We start from the raw sequence: 21,142 nt of genomic DNA, 5'->3' as shown, positions 1-21,142 counted from the left end.
AGGACTTGGTTCCGCCAGCTGCAGACAGGCTCAGCTCATGCCAGAGCACCATCTCACACGATTCCAAGCACTCTGCCTTCAGGATTGTCAAGGCCTGCCATAGGAGTGACTGATAGGAATCTGTGTGTCCATTTTAGGGTTAGGTATAGGTATACTACACCTACAGCAAAGGGTGATTACACGACTTTGCCCCAGCTGTCATGCAGCCAGTTGTGTCAAATTTAGGAGGCCAGCCAGAGGTGGCATAATACATGCTGCAGCCCCTGGCAGCCCTGGGTACACCCATGCCCTGAGTTACAGGGTCTGATAGGGTGGCCCAGTACCAATTGGAAATGCACCTAGGGTACATGGAATCCATTTTAAAGAGAGAGCAGTAGGCCTGGGGTCCTGATTGGCAGGGTCCCAGGTCGACTATGTCCAAAACCAGCTAAAACACAGGGCAAAAAGTTGGGGGCAACCATAGTCAGGATGTACCTTCCTACACCATCTCTTGGAGGTTCTCCACCAGGGCTCTGGTGGAAGGGAGATCTTGCTTCCCTTTGAGGGTTCGCTCCTTTCTTCCCGGACAGTGGCTTGGAGGCATCCTGCCTCGGGGGATCCGGTGCCTCAACACCTTCTGCACTGACACATTTGACCCAGCGTGCCTTTCCCTCCACCCCTCTGCCTCAAGTCTGAGACTGATTGTGAGGCGTGCCAACAGTTGAAGCCGAAGTCGCAGTGGGAGCGTCGGATGAAACTACTCTCGGCGCGTCTCTCCAGGTCGACTTCCTCCCCTCGATCAGCCTCGGCAGACGGCTTCAGATACGGCTGTGGTCGTCGTCTTCGCCCTTCTCTGATGTCGCGAGAGCATCGCTTCCCGGTGGGTAAGTGTTGCAGTTTGTCCCCCGGGGCTGGAGTTCGGCCTACTGGGGGCATTGACTCCCAGCGGGTTATGCAGCCCCGCGTGTCTTCCTCCTATCCACCATTTCCTGGTGCTGGGGCGTCGAGAGTCCAGATGGAGACATACACGGCGGCTTTGCAGGCCTTCGCACATGCGGTGTCCGTGACTGTGGGAATTCTGCGCATGGGTCACCCAATTGCTCATTTCCCGGTGGACCATCTCTTGGAGGTTCTTCACCAGGGCTCTGGTGGGAGGGAGATCTTGCTTTCCTTTGAGGGTTTGCACTTTTCTTCCTGGACAGGGGCTTGGAGGCGTTCCGCCTCGGGGGATCCGGTGCCTCAACACCTTCTGCACCGACACTGCATGACCCGGCGTGCCTTTCCCTCCACCCCTCTGCCTCAAGTCCACTTTTGCGGACAGCTTTTAATTCCCTGCCGCCACTGTTGTCTCCGCCGTCCCGGGAGGCCTGCTGGCTGGACTCTTGGGGACGCAACATGTTCGCCTCGACCAGCGCTGCCCTGCGGGCTCTTAACGCCTTGTCTGTATTGGCTAGGGTCTCTTCTTGTTTGTGGGATTCGGCTGAGTCTCTGGGATCCGCATATACCCAGGAGACTGTTCAGGTGGACTTAAGGCATCATGCTTTGGATGGCCGGGAGCTAGCAGCGTTTATTCTCCGCTCCGCTCTGGACATCTGAGGTGCTGGGCCGGGCGATGGCTTCCTCAGTCATCCTCCGTCGCCTTGCTTGGCTTCGGGACGGCGTGTTCCCTGAGAATATTTAGGAGCGGCTCATTCCGTTGGATGGCAGCCTGTTGTTCCATGCCCTGGCTGACTCCACCATCCAGAGGTTCCTGGCAGGGCTCCGTCCTCCTCCTCATCCTCCTCCGCCTTATTCTCCTCCTCCTTCCCCTCCTCAGTGACTGCGGAGTTGAGCTGGTTTTGGGCCTTTTTGGGACGGCTGCCTTTGCCCGTGGGGTGTGTTTTCTGGCTATTGAGTCCTCCTTGCTGGGACTTTGGCATTGTTGGCTGCTGGACAGCCCTTTGTTGACTGTTTTGCTGGAATTGTTACACAGACTTGGCCCTGAGATTAGGCCTCCTTTTCTTCTTTGGGCTGCTGTCAAGCCTTGCGCTGGGCTGTTTTTCCCAGCCTCGGCCTCCTCTGCTGCGGAAGTTCTTCCAAAGAGGGTTCCCATATTTTGGGACTTACCGTACCCTATGTGGGGTAGTGGTAGCTGTTATATAGCTAAGCTCTGCTGGGGAGTGCTGGTTGCCATCGGGTGCCTGTTCTCCATGGCGTTTCTGTATGTTGCTATCGCTTCTTGAGGTGGTGTGCGCAACCCTTGTAGTGGTGGGTCCGGGCATTTCCCCTTCTTCCTGTTCTTGTCTGAGAGCTGGGATGCTTCTGTGTTCTTCTTGCTTGTGACGGCTTATGGCTATAGGTGCCATTCTCAATGGCCTGTTGCCTTCCCTCTGGGGGGCTCGCCTCTTTCCCTTCTTTCCTTGGGCCCTCTGGGCTTCTTCTTGTTCCTCTGCCTGTACTGGCATTGGATGGAAGCTCTGTACCTTGGGGATGGAGTGGGGGTGATTCAGCCACTCCGGCCTTGTCCTTGGTTCCTCTGTTGTGAGTGTACGGGCCTCTTCAATCTTCCTCCTACATCCCTCTTGGGGTTGTTGGTGTTCGACTTGTGGGGGTCCTCTTGCCTGGAAGGGTCGAGATTACTTCCCTGGTCTACAGGTCTGGTCCCCTGTGGGCCCTCTGTCCTGTCCTGGCTGGTGGGGTCCTTTCGGAGACCCTCTTTCCCCGTGGGTATTGCTAGGGTATCTATACTACGTGAAGGAATCCGCGGCTAGTAGTCTCCATCAGATGTACGAGTTACTTACCTTCGGTAACGATGTATCTGGTAGAGACAGCCCGCCCTTCCTCCCCATTCTGCGAGGACCCCTGGGCTGGTCTTCGGTACTTGCCTCCCGGTGGGGAAGCTCTGCTCTTGACGGTGGCCCCGTCTTGTTGCTGTTAATTCCTCCTCTTTGGTTCTTTGGAAGATGGGGTTACGGTGCTCCTATGCTCTGGCTGCTCCAGGTTGGGATGGGTTTACCTTCCATCTTTGCCCTCCCTTCCCTTCCTCTTGCTTCTAGGGGTCCTGGCCCCTCTGCTAAAGTTGAGGTCCTATGGTCGTGCCCTACCCTTGTTTCTTGGGGGGTGGTTGCCCTTTATGCTGGGTTGGCCTGGAGGTTGGTTTATCCTGCCTGTTGGGACTGTCTCCCCTTCCTTGCTTCGGGGTGAGGGTTGTAGGCCTGCTACATGGGTTGTGACTTTTTACGCATAGTGGTGGGGGGGGGGGGGGCTGCTCAGGGCTCTGCTCTTTTTCTTCCTTCTGTCCCTGCCCTTGGACACTGCAGTGTTGCACTGTTCCTAATGGGGCCTTCTCTTTTTCTTTTTTATGTACTCTTTCGCACACTGTTGCCATGCTCCCACAGTTTTTTTGTCTGGTGGCTCCGCGTTGTGCTGCGGAAAAGTTCTCTGAAGAAAACTGAAGTGGGCGAGCTGGGGTGGGGCTTAAGTGACCTTGCTGACGTTACGTACGCGTACGACGCCTGGGCGGAGTCACGTGATGCTGCCCTGCCCCCGGCACGCCAGGATGCTGTGGCAAAAAGGTTCCAATTCCAGTCTCACACCTGGGGATAATTCTACATGAAGGAATCTGCGGCTAGAATCGTCTCTACCAGATGCATCGTTACCGAAGGTAAGTAACTCGTACTTATGATGGATACATCTGCCTGTGGATTCCTCACTTTATGAATATCCCATGCAGCAGCATTCCGCGGAAACTTTCCTAGCTGTCCACGCCAACGAGGTCGTCACAATGCTATGGCTCTGCACTCTGCTCCCCATGACGTCACTGGAGCCATAAGAGGGCCACGTCGGCGTGATGACGTCAGTTCTCTTTTTTTCCACGCTGTCGACGCTAACAGTTTGTCTGGGACTCTCCATACTTTCTCCTAGATACTTTGTATTTTGGATTGTTTCTTTCTGTGGTTTTGCAATGTCTGCTCCGAGGAAGCTGAGTTTCAAGCCCTGTAAAGAGTGCAAGCTCGTATGTCGATCACTGACCCCCATGAGGACTGTCTGTGGTGTTTATCATCAGATCATGACGTCGAGGGCTGTTCTTGCTGTAGAAAAATAAACCTGAAGGCCTTGAAAGAGCGGGAAGCCAAGCTGTACATGGCTGAAGTGAGAGAAGAAAAAAGGGTCGAGGTTCGAAGTTGAGGTCATTGACTTCACATGATTCGAAGAGGAAGCACAAGAAGAAGAGGAAGCATGGATCTCGGAGCCGTTCGTCGAAGGCTGTGGTTTTGAAGTAGCCTTATCCGGCTCCTCGACGTCGTGAAAAGGACTTAGTTTCTCCTTTACCTTCAATGTCTCCTCAAGCGACCGATCCATGCGACGATCAGATGCTTACAGGGTAAGTAACATTTTCCTTGTTTGAGTTAAATCAGCTGTTCTTCATTTACTGACCGCGGAAGAATAAAACATTGAGATATCATGCAGACTTAAACAGCTAGAGTGCTGAAATGGACGTTTTAATGTTCAGTACACTTGGGTTCCTGTACCCCAACTCTCTCTTCCTCTCTGACTCCCTCTTACAAGGATCAGGATTTCAACGTCTGGGTGATCGGCGTTTGGGGAAGAGGGCTAATAAGAGCCTTATGAAATCATGACCAGTGGGGCAAACAGAAGTCAGTTTGCAGTGTTTTGAGTGGTGAATGATGATCTAAGAACCTATGAAAATCTGTCTTCCTCTTTGGTTTTACCTTCCATTCCATCTTTCTATTCTTCCCTCCAATACAGGCAGATGTGATGCACTTGGCTGATTCTGGTGTCCATCAGCAGCTGTTTCTGGATGTCTTGGAAGGAACGGAAGTGCTGGTAAGTGCACAGACCCTGCTGGTGGGTGGAGGCTTTAGCTGAGCCCTCACACACTGCCTTTAGGTGGGAGTTTTGGACTGTGAGTTATTCCACGCTGACCGGTGTGCTTTTATTCCCTTCCCTAGCTCCTTGTGCCCACATCAGTGCCTTGTCTGCGTCTCGGATCCATGCTCTGCACGTTACTACTCATCCTACTGAAACAGTGGGTACGGTAGGTGTCACTTGTCACAGGGATTCTGTTCTAGAGCTGTATTTCCATTAACCTCATTGCTCAAGAATTGGCAGTCTATGTATTAAATGTGCCTTACTAGTGTGTTCAGTTAAACAAAGGCCCATGAAGCATAATCTGTTCTTCCAGAATTGTTTTGCCTTGACGTTTTTCCATTCTTCTGTTGTGTAATAAAACTCTTAGAGGAGTAATGAATGTGTCTTTGTGTAGCAAAGCCTGTCGTCAAGTCTGTAACATGTCCCATGCTGCTCCATTCTTTCGCAGTGAGTTGGGGTCTGCCAGAGACATACTGCCATCTTTGGTTCAGATTCTCGAGGGGGCACTGCAGGCTGACCCTCAACTGATGGAGAAGACCAAAGCAAAGGTGCTAGCTGCTCTCCTCACCGTGCTACAGATGAGACAGCTGAGAGGTGAGTGAGTTGAAGGGGGAAAAGAGATCACATGTGTAGACCGAACTAGAATAGGAACATCTAGTGTGACTATTAACATTAATAAACAACAGTTGGATTGTACTCTATTACAGCAAGGTACACAGTTATACTGCCACTACATTACTATAGAGAATTACCAAGGTTTATTTCTGTTGTCTGTTTTGAAGCACTATATATAACTTGCCATATAAAAAAGACCTATCTGATGGAGACCTCTCCCACGAGCCGAGTGGTCGCTCCCAGTGTCCCTGCAGACACATGGTATTGTAGCGCTGCCTTGCCTAAGAAAGCTGCTTTTCATCTCGCCTGCCGTGCGCTCAGTTTCCGCTTTTGTTTCAGTCTCCGCTCGCTTTGAATAATTAGCGCTGTGTTTTCACTGTTTGTGCTGCTTATAACGCGCATTGTCTAGAAAGCTGCACTTGCATCTCGCCTGCTGTGCGCTCAGTTTCCGCTTTTGTTTCAGTCTCCGCTCGCTTTGAATAATTAGCGCTGTGTTTTCACTGTTTGTGCTGCTTATAACGCGCATTGTCCAGAAAGCTGCACTTGCATCTCGCCAGCTGTGTGTTCAGTTTCCGCTTTCATTAATTAGCGCTGGGTTTCAGTTACCGCTTTGTTTAATTAGCGCTGGGTTTTTCTTGGTTTGGGGCTGCTTACAACGTTATTTGCGCGTTTGCCTCCAGCGCTCCGCCCTGCTCCCCCCTCCGCCTCCATTTTGTTTGTTGTTGTCGTCCTCGTGTGCCCGCCCCGCCTCCCAGCTGAGACGCCCTCCCACTGTCCTGAAAGAGCGCTCCTCACCCTAAGCCCATCGTGACTCGCTCCTCTCCCACGAGCCGAGTGGTCGCTCCCAGTGTCCCTGCAGACACATGGTATTGTAGCGCTGCCTTGCCTAAGAAAGCTGCTTTTCATCTCGTCTGCCGTGCGCTCAGTTTCCGCTTTTGTTTCAGTCTCCGCTCGCTTTGAATAATTAGCGCTGTGTTTTCACTGTTTGTGCTGCTTATAACGCGCATTGTCTAGAAAGCTGCACTTGCATCTCGCCTGCTGTGCGCTCAGTTTCCGCTTTTGTTTCAGTCTCCGCTCGCTTTGAATAATTAGCGCTGTGTTTTCACTGTTTGTGCTGCTTATAACGCGCATTGTCCAGAAAGCTGCACCTGCATCTCGCCAGCTGTGTGTTCAGTTTCCGCTTTCATTAATTAGCGCTGGGTTTCAGTTACCGCTTTGTTTAATTAGCGCTGGGTTTTTCTTGGTTTGGGGCTGCTTACAACGTTATTTGCGCGTTTGCCTCCAGCGCTCCGCCTTGCTCCCCCCTCCGCCTCCATTTTGTTTGTTGTTGTCGTCCTCGTGTGCCCGCCCCGCCTCCCAGCTGAGACGCCCTCGCCCCTCCCCCTCCACCATCCATATATGACAGTCACTCCCGTGCGCAGCGTTCACGCGCAGCGTCCGCGCCCAATCCGCGCCGAAGGTGCGCCAAAGGTAAGCCCGTCTATGCCCGTCCGCGCCTGGACCGCGCCCAGCGCCAGACCCCCTGCCCCTCGCGCTCCCAAGCCCTCCCGCATTACCTATGATGCCACCACCCTCCTAGCCCTTGACCCCGGTCGCGCCCCCAACTGCGTCCAAGCCGCTCCTGGACACACCCATGGACCTTTCTCCTGCTACTCCTGCAAATTCAGCGGCACCGACAACATCTCCTCTACGACCACACCACAGATTCCCGACCCCAACCACCTACAATGCATCCTTCTCAACACCCGATCGGTGCACAGGCACGCCATTGACCTATGGAACCTACTAGACACCTTCTCTCCAGACGTCGCCTTCCTTACGGAAACATGGATGAATGCTTCCTCCGCACCAGACATCACCATTGCCATCCCTGAAGACTATAAGATCACCCGCAAAGACCGTACCAGCCACACAGGAGGAGGAATCGCTATCGTCCATAAGAAATCTATCCGCATCTCAACCAGCTCTGACGCCAACCTCGCCAACTCCGAACACCTTCACTTCCAGATCCACATCGACCCCAAAACAACACTCAGAGGCACTCTCCTCTACAGACCACCAGGACCCCGCGCAAAATTCAGTGAAGACATCACGGACTTCATCTCTCCACACGCGCTCCCCTCCAAAGACTATATTCTTCTGGGAGACCTCAACTTTCACCTTGAAAAGATAAACGACCACAACACCGCCACCCTCGTGGACAACCTCGCCAACCTCGGACTTAAACAACTAGTCACTTCCTTCACCCACATCGCAGGTCACACACTCGACCCCATCTTCACATCCAGCAATCATGTCTCCTTCAGCCACACTACGGATCTCCTATGGACCGACCACAGCTGCGTTCACTTCACCTACAACAAGCCGAAACCCATCAACCACTCCCAACCTACCCTGCAAAGAAACTGGAACAAAATCACCACGGACCAAATCTCCGCATCGCTCCTTCGAAACTCCCCAGCCCTCTCTTCTAACGCCAACGAAGCCGCCGCCAACCTCACCCTATGGTTATCCAACACCGCCGACACCTTAGCTCCACTGAAAAAACGTCAAAGCAAACCTGGCAGCAAGAAAGCCTCATGGTTCAACGATGATCTCAAGAAGTCCAAGAAACTCTGCCGCTCCCTTGAAAAGGCCTGGAAAAAAGACCCAACCACCAGCACCAAGGACGCCTTCAAAAGCGCCACCCGCACTCACCACCAACTGATCCGAAAAGCCAAGAAAACAGCATTCAAGGATCGACTTGACAACAACGCCCACAACAGCAAGGAACTTTTCAACATCGTCAAGGAATTTTCCAATCCCTCGGCCAACTCCAACGACATCACCCCCTCTCAAACCCTCTGCGACTCCCTAGCCTCTTTTTTCCACAACAAGATTGCAGACATCCACAACAGCTTTGACAACCAACCCGGAAACCAACCCACCCTACCATCTGCTGACCATCTTCCCCCCGTGAACACCCTTAACGCCTGGAACCCAATCTCCACTGAGGACACCATCCGCCTGATGAATTCCATCCACTCAGGATCCCCCACAGACCCATGCCCTCACCACATCTTCAACAAAGCAGACTCCGTCATAGCACCGCACCTCCGAGACGTCATCAACTGCTCCTTCAACTCCGCTACCTTCCCAGAAGACTGGAAACACGCTGAACTCACCGCCCTTCTGAAAAAATCAACAGCGGACCCCACCGAACTCAAAAATTACCGCCCCATCTCGCTTCTTCCATTCCCGGCCAAAGTCATCGAGAAAGCCGTCAACCAGCTCGCCGCCTTCCTCGAAGCCAACAAATCCCTCGACCCCTCACAATCTGGCTTCCGAGCAAAACACAGCACTGAGACCGCCCTCATCGCAGCAACAGACGACATTCGAACTCTACTGGACAATGGAGACACAGTCGCCCTCATCCTACTCGACCTCTCTGCAGCATTCGATACAGTCTGCCACAGCACCCTTCTACAACGCCTCAGAAACGTCGGAATCCAAGGAAAAGCACTGGAATGGATCACCTCGTTCCTCACCGGAAGAACCCAGAGAGTCCGCCTTCCTCCATTCAAGTCTGAGGCCTCTGAAGTCATCTGCGGCGTACCTCAAGGATCCTCACTCAGTCCCACCCTCTTCAACGTATACATGAGCCCCCTCGCGGCCATCGCACGCCAACACAACCTCAACATCATCTCTTACGCGGACGACACTCAACTGATCCTTTCTCTCACCAATGACCCCAGCACCGCCAAAACTAACCTACACGAAGGAATGAAAGAAGTTGCCGAATGGATGAAACAAAGCCGTCTGAAACTGAACTCAGACAAAACAGAAGTCCTCATCTTAGGTACATCCCCCTCTGCTTGGGACGACTCCTGGTGGCCGGAAGCCCTCGGAAAAGCACCCATCCCGACAGACCACGCACGGAACCTTGGCGTCATCCTGGATTCTTCACTCTCAATGAACAGACAAGTCAGCGCCGTATCCTCTTCCTGCTTCAACATTCTTCGCATGCTCAGAAAAACATTTAGCTGGATCCCCTCCGAAACAAGGAAAACAGTCACCCACGCTCTGGTCACGAGCCGACTGGACTACGGAAACACCCTCTACGCGGGTACTACCGCAAAACTCCAGAAGAAACTCCAACGAATCCAAAACGCCTCAGCCAGGCTCATATTAGACATCCCACGCAACGAACACATCTCTGGTCACCTTAAAGACCTCCACTGGCTACCCGTCAATAAGAGGATCACTTTCCGACTGCTTACCCACGCACACAAATCACTCTACGACATCGGACCAGATTGCCTCAACTCTCGACTGTCCTTCTACACCCCCTCCCGCCAACTACGTTCTTCCAGCCAAGCCCTCGCCACTGTACCTCGCATCAACAAGACCACCATGGGAGGCAGATCCTTTTCATACCTGGCTGCTAAAACATGGAACTCACTCCCCGCTTACCTTCGCCTCACCCAGAACCACCTAGCGTTCAGAAAGCAGCTTAAAACGTGGATATTTGACAAATAATCCTCCTCCCCTTCCTAAGCGCCTTGAAACCCTCTGGGTATGTAGTGCGCTAAACAAATTTTATGACTTGACTTGACTTGACAGATTCCTTACCTTTGAATTCCCCAGACGTCCGGCTGGATCTGGAAACTTTGGAGTGAGCAGTACTCCAGCGCGCAGTTGGGTGACTTCATTCAGCTCTGCGTGACGTCTGCATCGTTAGTGTCCATTACGACACCGCAATCGCATATATAGGCGCCACCCAGGAGCACGGACGTCAGATCTTTTCTTTCTGTGTCAGTTAAGCGCTGATCCAGAGAAGAGATACCCCTCTGTCTCTTTTTTGACAGGCTTTTTCGACTTTTTGCTGAGTAATTTTTTCAAGTGTTGAGTTTATTTCCCTTATATGTACAGGATTTAAACCGTGTGGCGCCTGTCACAGTGCCATGTTGGTAACTGACCCCCACCATGTATGTTTATGGTGCCTCGAGAGTGAAAACGGCAGTCATGCTCGCAATGTCAGGCCATGGCTCTGAAGGCCATGCAGAGGCAAGCTTTGAAGCTCCTTGCAGCCGGGCAGTCGACACCGGCCAGCATGACTTTGGCGAGATCCCGGTCCTGTTCAAGGTATAGAAAGTTGCGTCGTGGTCGCCCGGATAACGTTGCGGTGCCTACTTAAATTCCGCCCATTTGTGCTGACGTCAGTTCTTTATCTTTCCACGCCATCATAGCACAGATCTGGAGAGAGTTATCCTTTAGCCACTTTTTTAGGTCTCGCCCTGGCGAAAGCGCGCGAAGCGCGCTCTCGCCACGAGACCTATTGCCGTCAGCTCTGCTTCCAAGGAGTCAAGGGAGACAAGAGATGGCCACGCGCAGCATGCCGGAATCGGATCAGGACGCGCGCGTGAACACGCGCTCCGACACTCACAATGGGGACACGTACACACACACGCGCGCGCACACATGCAGATACACCCGCGCACACACACGCAGACACACGCACGCACAAACACACGCGCAGACACGCGCACCCCAACCCTCCCCCCCCGCCCCCCCATATCCCCACTCACCTGGCTCTTTCCGCTACAGGCTCCGTCACATCACCTGGCACACACTCTCTGCGGTAACAAGGCTGGATCAACATCGCACGTTGAACTACAAACATCACGTCATTTTGTAGTTCGAAGCACGGAAAAACAGTTCGATACTCAGCCCGCCCCTCAATGGCTTTACCATCTGTCTGCTGCTGTCCGCGGGACCAGGGTCTGATTGTGGGGCTGTCCTAGGGCCAACCCTTCGAGTGCCGGATACAAGTTGTCTTGTGTCCCTCCCAAAATGTGCTGTGGGGTGCGTGTAAAAAACTTGTATAGGATTGTGCCCTGGGTACATAGAACGCAATTGAAAGACATAAATCAGACAGCATATCGGAAATGAGATGTGAGATATTCAAAGAAGAAAAGAACTACAAGACAGGAACCCTGCTAAAATTATATGTTTGAGAAGCTGAAGGCGTGAGAGTGGAAGCACTGTTAGGAAATTAAACTTGGTAGGGGCAGTCGCATTAAAGGAGGCAAGAGAAAATTACACTAAAGGAGTTTTATCTGAAAGAGACACGTTTGTGATAGATTCCTTACCTTAGAATATCCCCAGGCTTCAGACTGGATCCGGAAATTTTTGCGTAGCAGAAAACTTGCACGTCGGTAGGCGTCGTCAGCGGCTCAGCGTCCGTCGTGGGCGCCGTTATGATGTCGTCGGAGTACTTAGACGCCGCCTCCGCGTGCTCACGTCAGTAGTTCTTTTTCCCGCGACAGCAAGCGCAGATCTGGAAAAAGCAGTAACCCTTAGTCAATTTTTGACTACCTTTTTGGATCATTTTTGATCATTTCTCGAAGTCACGACTCCAAACGGTGCCATAGGGATGCCTGGATTCAAGCACTACGAGGATTGCGACCGCACAATGTCGGTCACGGATTCTCACCACCTGTACCTAACATGTCTAGGCGTCGACCACGACGATCAGGCCTGCTCCGACTGCCGGGGCCCTCTCTTCGAAAGCCAGGCGGGAGCTGTCCCGCAGGCGACTCGAACTCTGGCAGGTTGAGGGACAGGTCGCGGGCCCGGAGCCACCACAGCTCCAAGAGTAGGCACCACTCCTCCGGGTCGAAGTAGTCGTCAGGTAAGAAACACAAGAAGTCGAAGAGGCGTCATCGCTCTTCTGATCCCCCTCCCGACGCTCGCACGACGCGGCCGGGGGTTTGGGTGACACCACCCACGCGGCTCTGTCGGAGTCGCGGGCGTCGCGTCCAGCCCCACACCCTCCGGTCCCTGGGCGAGACGCGACACCGGAGGAGATCGAGCGCTTCCTCATGGCCATGAGGTCCCTCTCTCCTCTGCGGCGCCTTCTGGGGCCCTAGCGGGTCGGGGGCTTCGGCCCCGACGCCGTTTGAGTGCTTCGGCCCGAAGCCGCCGGCGCCTTCGGGCCCCAGGGTCCGCCGGCGCCTTCGGGCCCAACGGTCCCGTTGCCGCCAGCGCCTTCGGGCCCGGCGCCGCAGGACCCCACTGGACCCGCTTCGGGATCTGGGTCGTCGCCGGTGAACCTTAAGATCCCCTGGGCGTCGGTCTGTCAGGTGTCTCCTCCGGCGCCGACCTCGGGCGGCGCCGTCCCCGATGCCTCCTTCGCTCCGGTTCCGATGTCGGAACGGCGCCGCTGGCCACCGCTTTCGACGGCGCTTGGGCAGTTTTACTTCAATGAACCGGCCCCATTGATTGAAAACCCTGAGTATCAGGAGATGGGTGATGAGGAGGATTGGGAAGGGTCTGAGGACCCTCTGACCCGAGAGTGTCAGTCTCAGGAGGACTGGACAGGGGAACTTGGGGAGGCCAGTGGTCTGGACACCTCTCCAGACACTGGTTTTGTCTCTCCTCCTACCGTGGCTTCGGAGGAGGGGGCAACCTATAGTGTGGTGTTGATGAGGGCTGCCAAGGCATTGGGCCTTGAGATCCCCGTCGCGGCCGTGAGGACTAACCTCCTCACTGAGGTCCTTAAACCGCAGTCAAGCTCAGCCGAGCCACTGCTGCCCTTTAATGAGGCCTTGACCGACGTTGTTTTGGGCACCTGGTACAGGCCCGCTACGGGTTCGCCCGTAGATAGGAACGTGGCCAGACGCCACCGGCAGGCCCCGGGCGACCCATGTTTCCTGTCCACCCACCCCACTCCGAGAGCCTGGTCATCCAGGCATCCAATTCCCACACAGCATTCCCGTCGGCTCCGTCGGACAGGGAATCCAAGAGGTACGAGCAGTACGGAAAAAAGATCTTCTCCTCCCTTAGTCTGGGATTGCAGTCTTCCAACACCGCATGCCTCTTGGGCCGCTACACCCACTCTCTGTGGGAGACGGTTGCAGAAGTGCTGCCAGAGTGTCCGTTGGAGGTACGGGCCAAGCTCGGCCAAGCCCTTTTGGAGGGCCGAGATGCAGCCAAATATTCTATCCGGTGTGGGCTGGATACCACCGACTCATAGGTAGAGCGATGGCAACGACGGTGGTGGTTAGACGCCACGCCTGGTTGAGGTCCGCCAACTTTTCAGCCGATGTCCAAAACACACTGATGGACATGCCGTTTGATGGCCGTCGTCTTTTTGGCGACAAGGCAGACCATGTGCTTGAGCGCTTTAGGGACTCCAGGGCTACGGCCAAGTCCTTGGGCCTCTCGGCCCAGCGCCAGCAAACGGGTGCCTTTCGCTCCTTTCGTGGCCAAGGAAGGGGCACCCCCACACGTGCTGCCAGCCACACGCCGCAGACTAACTTCCAGCGCGGTGGCGGTCGTGGAAATCGCCGTGGAGGCGGTCGGGGACAACGGTGAGGCCAGTCCACACCTTCCCCGCAGCATCCGCCTCTAAACCCTCCTAGTCCGTGCTTCTCGGCCCATGTGAGCCAGTGGGGGGCAGGGTTCGCCATCACCACTCACTGGCGCACTGTCACTTCGGACAGGTGGGTGCTGCAGATCTTCCATAGGGGCTACTCCCTCCCCTTCGAGACGACCCCTCAAGCCATGCCACCGCAACACCACAGCGTATCGGGGGATCATCTGTGACTTCTGCAGGAGGAAGTTTCGGCCCTCTTGGCCATGGGGGCCATCAAGCGCGTTCCTGGGTTAGAAGTAGGACGTGGTTGCTACTCCCACTACTTTCTGGTACCCAAGAAGGGCAAAGGGGGCCTACGCCCTATCTTGGACCTACGGAACATCAACGGCTTCCTCCGGAAGGAGAAGTTCAAGATGCTGACTCTGGCTCAGGTCTTAGCTGCCCTGGACCCAGGAGACTGGATGGTAGCGTTGGACTTGCAGGACGCTTATTTCCACATACCCGTCCTGCCGGCCCACTGGCGTTTCCTGCAGTTCACGGTAGGCCACGAGCACTTTCAGTTTACCGTGCTCCCCTTCGGCCTTACCAGCACCCCACGGGTGTTCACGAAGGTGATGGCGGTGTTCGCAGCTCATCTGCGCAGGTTAGGGGTTTCAGTCTTCCCTTACCTCGACGACTGGTTGTTGAAGGCGGACTCGCCCCAGACAGTCGTCAGCCACCTCCAGACGGAAGACCTCTTGCACCAGCTGGGATTCTCCATCAATGTGCCGAAGTCACACCTATGCCCCTCTCAAAGCTCCTTTTCATCGGAGCAGTTCTCGACTCGGCGCAGTTTCGGGTTTACCCACCCGAACAGGGGGTTCGGGATATGCAGGCTCTGATTCCAATCTTCCAGCCTTTATCCCGAGTTTCTGTCAGGTTGACGCTGCGGCTTCTGGGGCTGATGGCTTCCTGCATCCTTCTGGTGCATCACGCCCGTTGGCGGATGTGGCTCTGCAGTGGGACCTGAAGTTTCAGTGAGCCCAGCATCAGGGCAACCTGTCCGACCATGTCCTGATCTCTGAGGGCACTGCGAGACAGCTGCAGTGGTGGCTCACGGACCGCTATTGGGTCAGCGGCAGATCCCTCTCCCTTCCCCAACCGGAGCACGTAGTTGTGACGGACGTGTCCCTCCAGGGCTGGGGAGGCCACATGGGAGAGGCGGAGATCAGAGGCCTCTGATCTCCGGCGGAGTCCCGGCTCCATATCAACCTTTTGGATCTGCGGGCGATTCGTCTTGCACTGAAGGCATTCCTCCCCTCTGTCCGAGGGAGTGTAGTGCAGGTGTTCACGGACAACACCACCGCCATGTGGTACTGCTACAAACAGGGCAGGGTGGGGTCGTGGACCCTCTGCCAGGAGGCTCTGCGCCTCTGGCAATGGCTGGAACATCAGGGCATGACCCTGGTGGTTCAACCCCTGGCAGGTTCTCTGAACACCAGGGCGGACGAACTCAGCCGCCGGTGCATGATGGATCACGAATGGCGTCTGCACTCTGACGTGGCTCAAGGTCTCTTTCTGCAGTGGGGAGAGCCTTGGTTAGATCTATTCGCCACCGAAGAGAACGTGCAATGTCATCAGTTCTGCGCATTGGAATTTCCAAGGCGGCGCTCGCTCGGAGACGCTTTTCGTCACGAGTGGAGTTGCGGTCTGTTGTACGCCTTTCCGCCTATACCACTTCTGCCCGAGTGCTGAAGAAGATCAGGCGCGACCGGGCACAAGTCATCCTTGTGGCTCCGGACTGGGCTCGAAGGTACTGGTATCCCGAGCTACTCAGTATGTCAGTCGATCCCCCGGTTCGTCTGCCTCTTCAGGAGGACCTTCTGTCGCAGCAGCAGGGGACGGTCCTCCACCCGAACCTGTCCAGTCTCCACCTCCATGCTTGGAGATTGAGCGGCGACAGTTGAGGGCATTTGACTTGCCTCCTGAAGTCTGTAACATCATTCTGGCAACCGTGACTACCACTTCATCTGTTGAATGGGCAGGACGAAATCCTGCCTGGTGGGGTTCAAGGCAGTTTGATCCCTCCAAAAAATTGGACAGGCATCTCGCGACGTGAGCCTCAATTACTTTTGCCAAAAAAGGGAGCAGAGAGATTGGGCGATAGTTTGCCATGCAAGTTGGGTCGGCCCCGGGTTTCTTCAGGAGTGGTATGACCGTCGCTTCCTTAAAAGCAAGGGGTACTAGGCCCGAGGTAAGGGAGTCTTTCAGCAGAGTGTAGGCCGGAGTCGGAAGAGCAGAGAGGCACTCTTTGAGAATGTAAGGGGGACATTTGTCCGAGGGGGCTCCAGATTTGACTCTTACCAACAGCTCCTGGAATTGTTCTGGGGTAATAGTGGGAAAGCTATTAAGTAGGACAGTGTTGGTAGTGGTATGAATTTCAGAGGAGGTTTCGATAAGGGATTTTGGGATACTCTCTTTGATGTCCACAATTTTGTTGATGAAATAAACATTAAGTGCATGTAGGAAGGTGGCTACCTGACTATGGTTACCCCAGATTTTTTGCCTTGTGTTTAGCTGGTTTTCAACTTAGTTGGCCTGGTTCCCTGCTAATCAGGGCCCCAGGCTATCTGCTCTCTCTGTAAAATGGATTCCATGTACCCTAGGTGCATAACTAGATTGGCTTGGGTCACCTTATCAGCTCCTGTACAGAGCACTTTAGGTGCCCAGGGCATAGGTGCATCCAAGGCCTACCAGGGGCTGCAGCATATCTTTTGCCACCCCTGGCTGGCTATCTAAAATTGACACAACTGGCTGATCACTCAACTGGGGCAAGGTGGTGTAATCACCCCTTGCTTAGATATAGTGTGCCTATATCTACACCTAACTGGACACATATATACCTATCAGTCACTCCTATGGCAGGCCTTAACAATCCTGGAGCCAGAGTGCTTGGTTTTATGTGAGATGGTGCTCTAGCATGAGCTGAGCCTGTCTGTAGCTGTCGGGACCAATTCCCTAAGCTGTTCCGGGATAATGCCATACCATATACTCTTAAGTGCCTTATAATCCTCGTGGTTATATAGTAACTTTGGTTTGGCTTTATCAAAACATGTCCTGTAAGGTGTCATACGATTTGGAATACTACACCCTCGCCAGTCCTGGCGACGGGGGAAGCATTCCACCCCTCTAGAGGGAGACCTGTTACTTTGCTAAAACGCGGTTGATTTTAAAAAGAGCCTCAGATCCACAAAATGGATGCTTCTGCCAGAGACACGAGTCTGACCTCCTGCAGCTGACCGAAACTCAGCCAAGGAGGCCTGGACAAAGGGTTTCCTGTCACAGGGAGGTGTCACACCACCCCAGACAGGAGATAGTGGATTGTAGCAGGGAGGTTTGAAAGAAACCAGACAGTGCCTGGGGAGCACAAGGCTTCCCCTTGCATAATCCGGCCAAACCGGTTCTGGGGCACACCAGCCCCTGTCCCAGCGCGGCCTGGATCAAAGGAAAGGGGTGTATCCACCACCTTCCTGGGTCCCACCCATAGGAGCCCCCTAGATTAGTATAAGAATAGGAGCAGTGCCAACACACTCAGATTATCCTGATGAAACATTTGAAACGAAACTCTGGACCCTTCGACATCCTACTCAACGTAGAAGACTGAAGAATCTCCCTTGTGGTCAAGGAGTGACAACCCTGTGCAAACAGGCACCATCCAGCACCTCAACGTCTGCTTTGTTGCACTTCCCGCCGGAACTCGAGCGACAGAGATCGACGAGATCAAGCTTGCCTGCCTTCTTACAGCCTGATCCACAGTCCCTGCAGAGCTGAGACCTGTGGAGGCGAACGAAGCGTGGGGCACGCCATCTTGAAAAGACCACGAGACGCTGACAGTGCAGCCCACGAGTGACCCTCGAAGCTGTACACCGGTGTAGGAGAGTGGGGTCTGCAATCCTATGGTCACCCCCGATTTTTGCTTTTTGCTTCACTGGTTTACGACTTTCCCTGACTGTGGGCCTGCTAATCAGACCCCCAGCCTAGCTGTTCTCTCTCTAAATTGGCACACATGTACCTTAGGTGCATTTACCAATTGGTACTGGGCCACCTTATCAGTCCCTGTATAGCATACCTTAGGTATCCAGGGCATAGGTGTTTCCAGGGCCTACCAGGGGCTGCAGCATGTATTATGCCACCCCTGGTTGGCCACCCAAATCTGACACAACTGGCTGCACGACAGCTGGGGCAAGGTGGTGTAAACACCCTTTGCTTTAGATATAGTATTCCTATATCTAACCCTAAAATGGACACATGTATTCCTATCAGTCACTCCTATGGCAGGCCTTATCAATCCTGAAGGCAGAGTGCTTGGAATTATGTGAGATGGTGTTCTGGCATGAGCTGAGCCCATTTGCAGCTTGCGGAGCCAAGTCCTAATAGCTGTTCCATGATAGCGCGTACCATATACTCTTAAGTGCATTATAATCCTTGCGGTTATTTGCCAACTTTGGTATCGCATTATCAAAACATGTCGAGTAAGGTGTCATACGAATTGGAATGCTAACCCCTCGCCAATTCTGGCGACGGGGTTAGCATTCCACCGTTTCAGAGGGACACGACATGTATGTAACTGTGAACCCCGGTTAAAGTTAACTCGAGCCTCAGCATCACAAAATGGATGCTGCCACCACAGACACAAGTCTGACCTCCTGCTGATGGGAGTCCTTCCAGCGAGGAGAGCTCGGACAAAGGGTTTCCTGTCACGGGCGGTCCTAGCACCATCCCAGACAGGGTTTTGTGTATCCCAGGTAGGCAGGGCTGAGAGGAAGGTGACTGCAAGTGGCATCCCAGTGCTCACTGTGCATATGCCGGCTCAAACCAGTTCCAGGGGCACCCCAGCCCCTGAGCTGGGGAGAGACCGGACAAAGGAGAGGTGTGTAACCACCCCCCTCCTGGTCCCACCCATGGGCAGGACCTAGTCGCGTGCCAGCCCCTTTTCTTAGAATAAAGGTAGGAGCGGACCCCCTTCCAAAATTAGATAATCTTGAATCTTGAACTACTTTCCACGAAAGGAACTCTTGACATTCTCTGAAGACTCTCCCTTGTGGCTAAGGAGTAGCCACCCTGCACCCGCAGGCACCACCTAAGCATTTGCGGTTTGCTGCACGTCCATCCTCCGGATCAAGACTGACCAGCTCGACGAGACCCGGATTCCCTGCCATCTCTGACCTCTACCTGCATCATCAGCCCAGCTGAGATTCGTGGGTGTGACGAGACCTGAGGGGCCAGCCATCTTCAAAACCTGCACGACGCTTAACCAGCACGACCGCCGAGGGATCCTCGAGTGAGTGCACTGGGGTTTGATAAGCCCCAACCCAGAGCAGCTACAGCACCGAAGTCCAGCCCCCCAGCATCCACAAGATCTGCGTGGGGCCCTTCTGCTTCTTTGCTGCTTGCCACGTTGTACGGTCACTTGCCCGTTGGCTAGTGGCCCTCCTGACGACGTACCACGACGTTTTCAACGCTGGTCTGGTTGCTCCAGACTGGCCCTTGCTCCCTTCCAAAAGAGGAGCACCCCGGACCCTCCTGGTCCCCTCCAGACGCCATTTTGACTCCACCGCGTGGGCTTGCCTTTGCCAAGGCTTCTTGCTCCAATCCTGGTTCCAGCATCGCCGACAGCAGACACCCTCGTGGGACAGCTCGCACCTCCAGCCTGGTCGTCGACAACGCCTCCTTGCCCGTGTGGCTGCAGAGTCCAGCGTCGCCCACTCACCTGATCGCTGTGACCTCATCCGGTGCCATCCTGGTGCCCACACAATCACTGGCTAGTGATTAAGAACTGAGTCCCCTCTGCTTTCAGGTCGTCTCCATCACCGATCCAGCCTTGGATCACACCGAACATCTTCACTAGTCGCCTGCCAGCAACATCTTCTTTCAGGCTCCATAGACTACAACGAGGATTCCCGACGTCTTTTGTACCCTATGCAGCCGCAGCCCCTGGGCTAGGTAACACGAGCATTTCGGTGCTCCAACGCAGGTTCACTATCCAAGTGTCCGGATCCTTTTTCGTTTTTAGTCTACCTAGTCGGATTTGTCCGGAAACAGTAACTTTGGAATTACTAGCATCCATAGACCTTGTCCCGCATCCCGCGTGAGAGTGCACACTCTGCACCCGAGTTCCCTAGGCCTCCTGCTCCTAACCTAAGAGTTCAGCAGTGTAGTCCTAGCGGTCCTGAAGCCTCTGGATCGTGTTACTCACCTGCTAGTATTTCGCATTCCACTTTTAGAGTATATGGTTTTTCGTGCCCCTCGGGCATTTGTGTAAATTGTGCAACTTGTAGTATTTTCGTAAGAGTTTTGTTGTGTGCTTAGCTCCCTGACTCATAAAGAGTTCAGGGTAGACTTGTTATTAATAAATATCCTTTATTTTTATAACAACTTGTGTGGTGTCCTTTCACTTGGTGTTCAAGGGGTATATGTGATGGTAAAACAGTTGGCTTAACACGCCCTCTAGAGTTTAGCCTAAAGACTGCTCTTGTCCACGCTACTAGGATAGCTGGTCTATAAGGTTGACTTACAACCAATCATCAATAAGGGTCGTTTGGTATGATACACAGTGATCACTAGAATAGTGAGCACTATATATCAGGCCAACTTCTCACATTGGTGTGCAGCGGTTGGGATTTGAGCTTGCTGTTGTTTTATCACACACATATCCTAAGAATATCATTTGAAGGATCACATAAGTACCAAGGTACATATAACTTAGCTTAGAATACTCTGAGTTCTACTGAACCAGCTGTTGTAGTGCAACAGGGCCTAGCACACCCTGACTACAACTCTTAGCAAGGGATCAGTAGGTAAACCCATAGTGTAGGTAAGTGCACCACGTACACCTCACTAGAAAAGCATGTCTACCACAGGAGGGAACACAGAGGGCCCCCTTGTGGTTGATGGCCTTTCACAGGTCACTTCCAGATATGCAGCTCTTAGCTTCCAGGAGATGAGACAATTGTGTACCTCCAGGAAACTAAAACAGGGTTCTAACCCTACCACTCCTTTTCTGATAGGTCTCTTAGAGACTTATGATGCAAGGAGGGCTTCTAACCCAGGCCCTTCTAATCCAGATGGGAGCATGCCCCCCTTAGAGGGAACCCTTGTGGACCCTGACTTCAACCTCAATGGAACAGAAAGTGAAGAGGAGGAAGAGGAACAGGAGTTGTCAGGGGATGAGGCAGAAAAGTGTCCAGTAGTAGTCAGTAGGCTCACCAGGACCAACTTAAGCATGCATGAGAATGGAACTGGGGACCCCAGGCCCACTCTCAGGTAGGCTTAACATTG

At 53.7% G+C, this 21,142-nt stretch overlaps 1 protein-coding gene across 2 annotated transcripts in view; it reads left to right on the top strand.

The window, feature by feature from the left end:
* The window catches only part of NUP188 (nucleoporin 188), a 1,272,194-nt gene that overhangs the window by 925,778 nt on the left and 325,274 nt on the right, over positions 1-21,142 (top strand). For both annotated transcript variants that reach the window (XM_086924860.1, XM_086924859.1), the window contains exons 31-33: positions 4,729-4,806; positions 4,932-5,017; positions 5,300-5,445. In XM_086924860.1, coding sequence (XP_086780986.1) covers positions 4,729-4,806; positions 4,932-5,017; positions 5,300-5,445 — 310 coding nt within the window. The remainder of the gene's footprint in view (positions 1-4,728; positions 4,807-4,931; positions 5,018-5,299; positions 5,446-21,142) is intronic.

Source organism: Lissotriton vulgaris, chromosome 5 (genome assembly GCF_964263255.1).
Source record: "Lissotriton vulgaris chromosome 5, aLisVul1.2, whole genome shotgun sequence".
In the NCBI taxonomy this organism is placed as follows: domain Eukaryota; kingdom Metazoa; phylum Chordata; class Amphibia; order Caudata; family Salamandridae; genus Lissotriton; species Lissotriton vulgaris.
The sequence above is the reverse complement of the archived record's forward strand: the minus strand, read 5'-3'. Positions and strand labels throughout refer to the sequence as shown.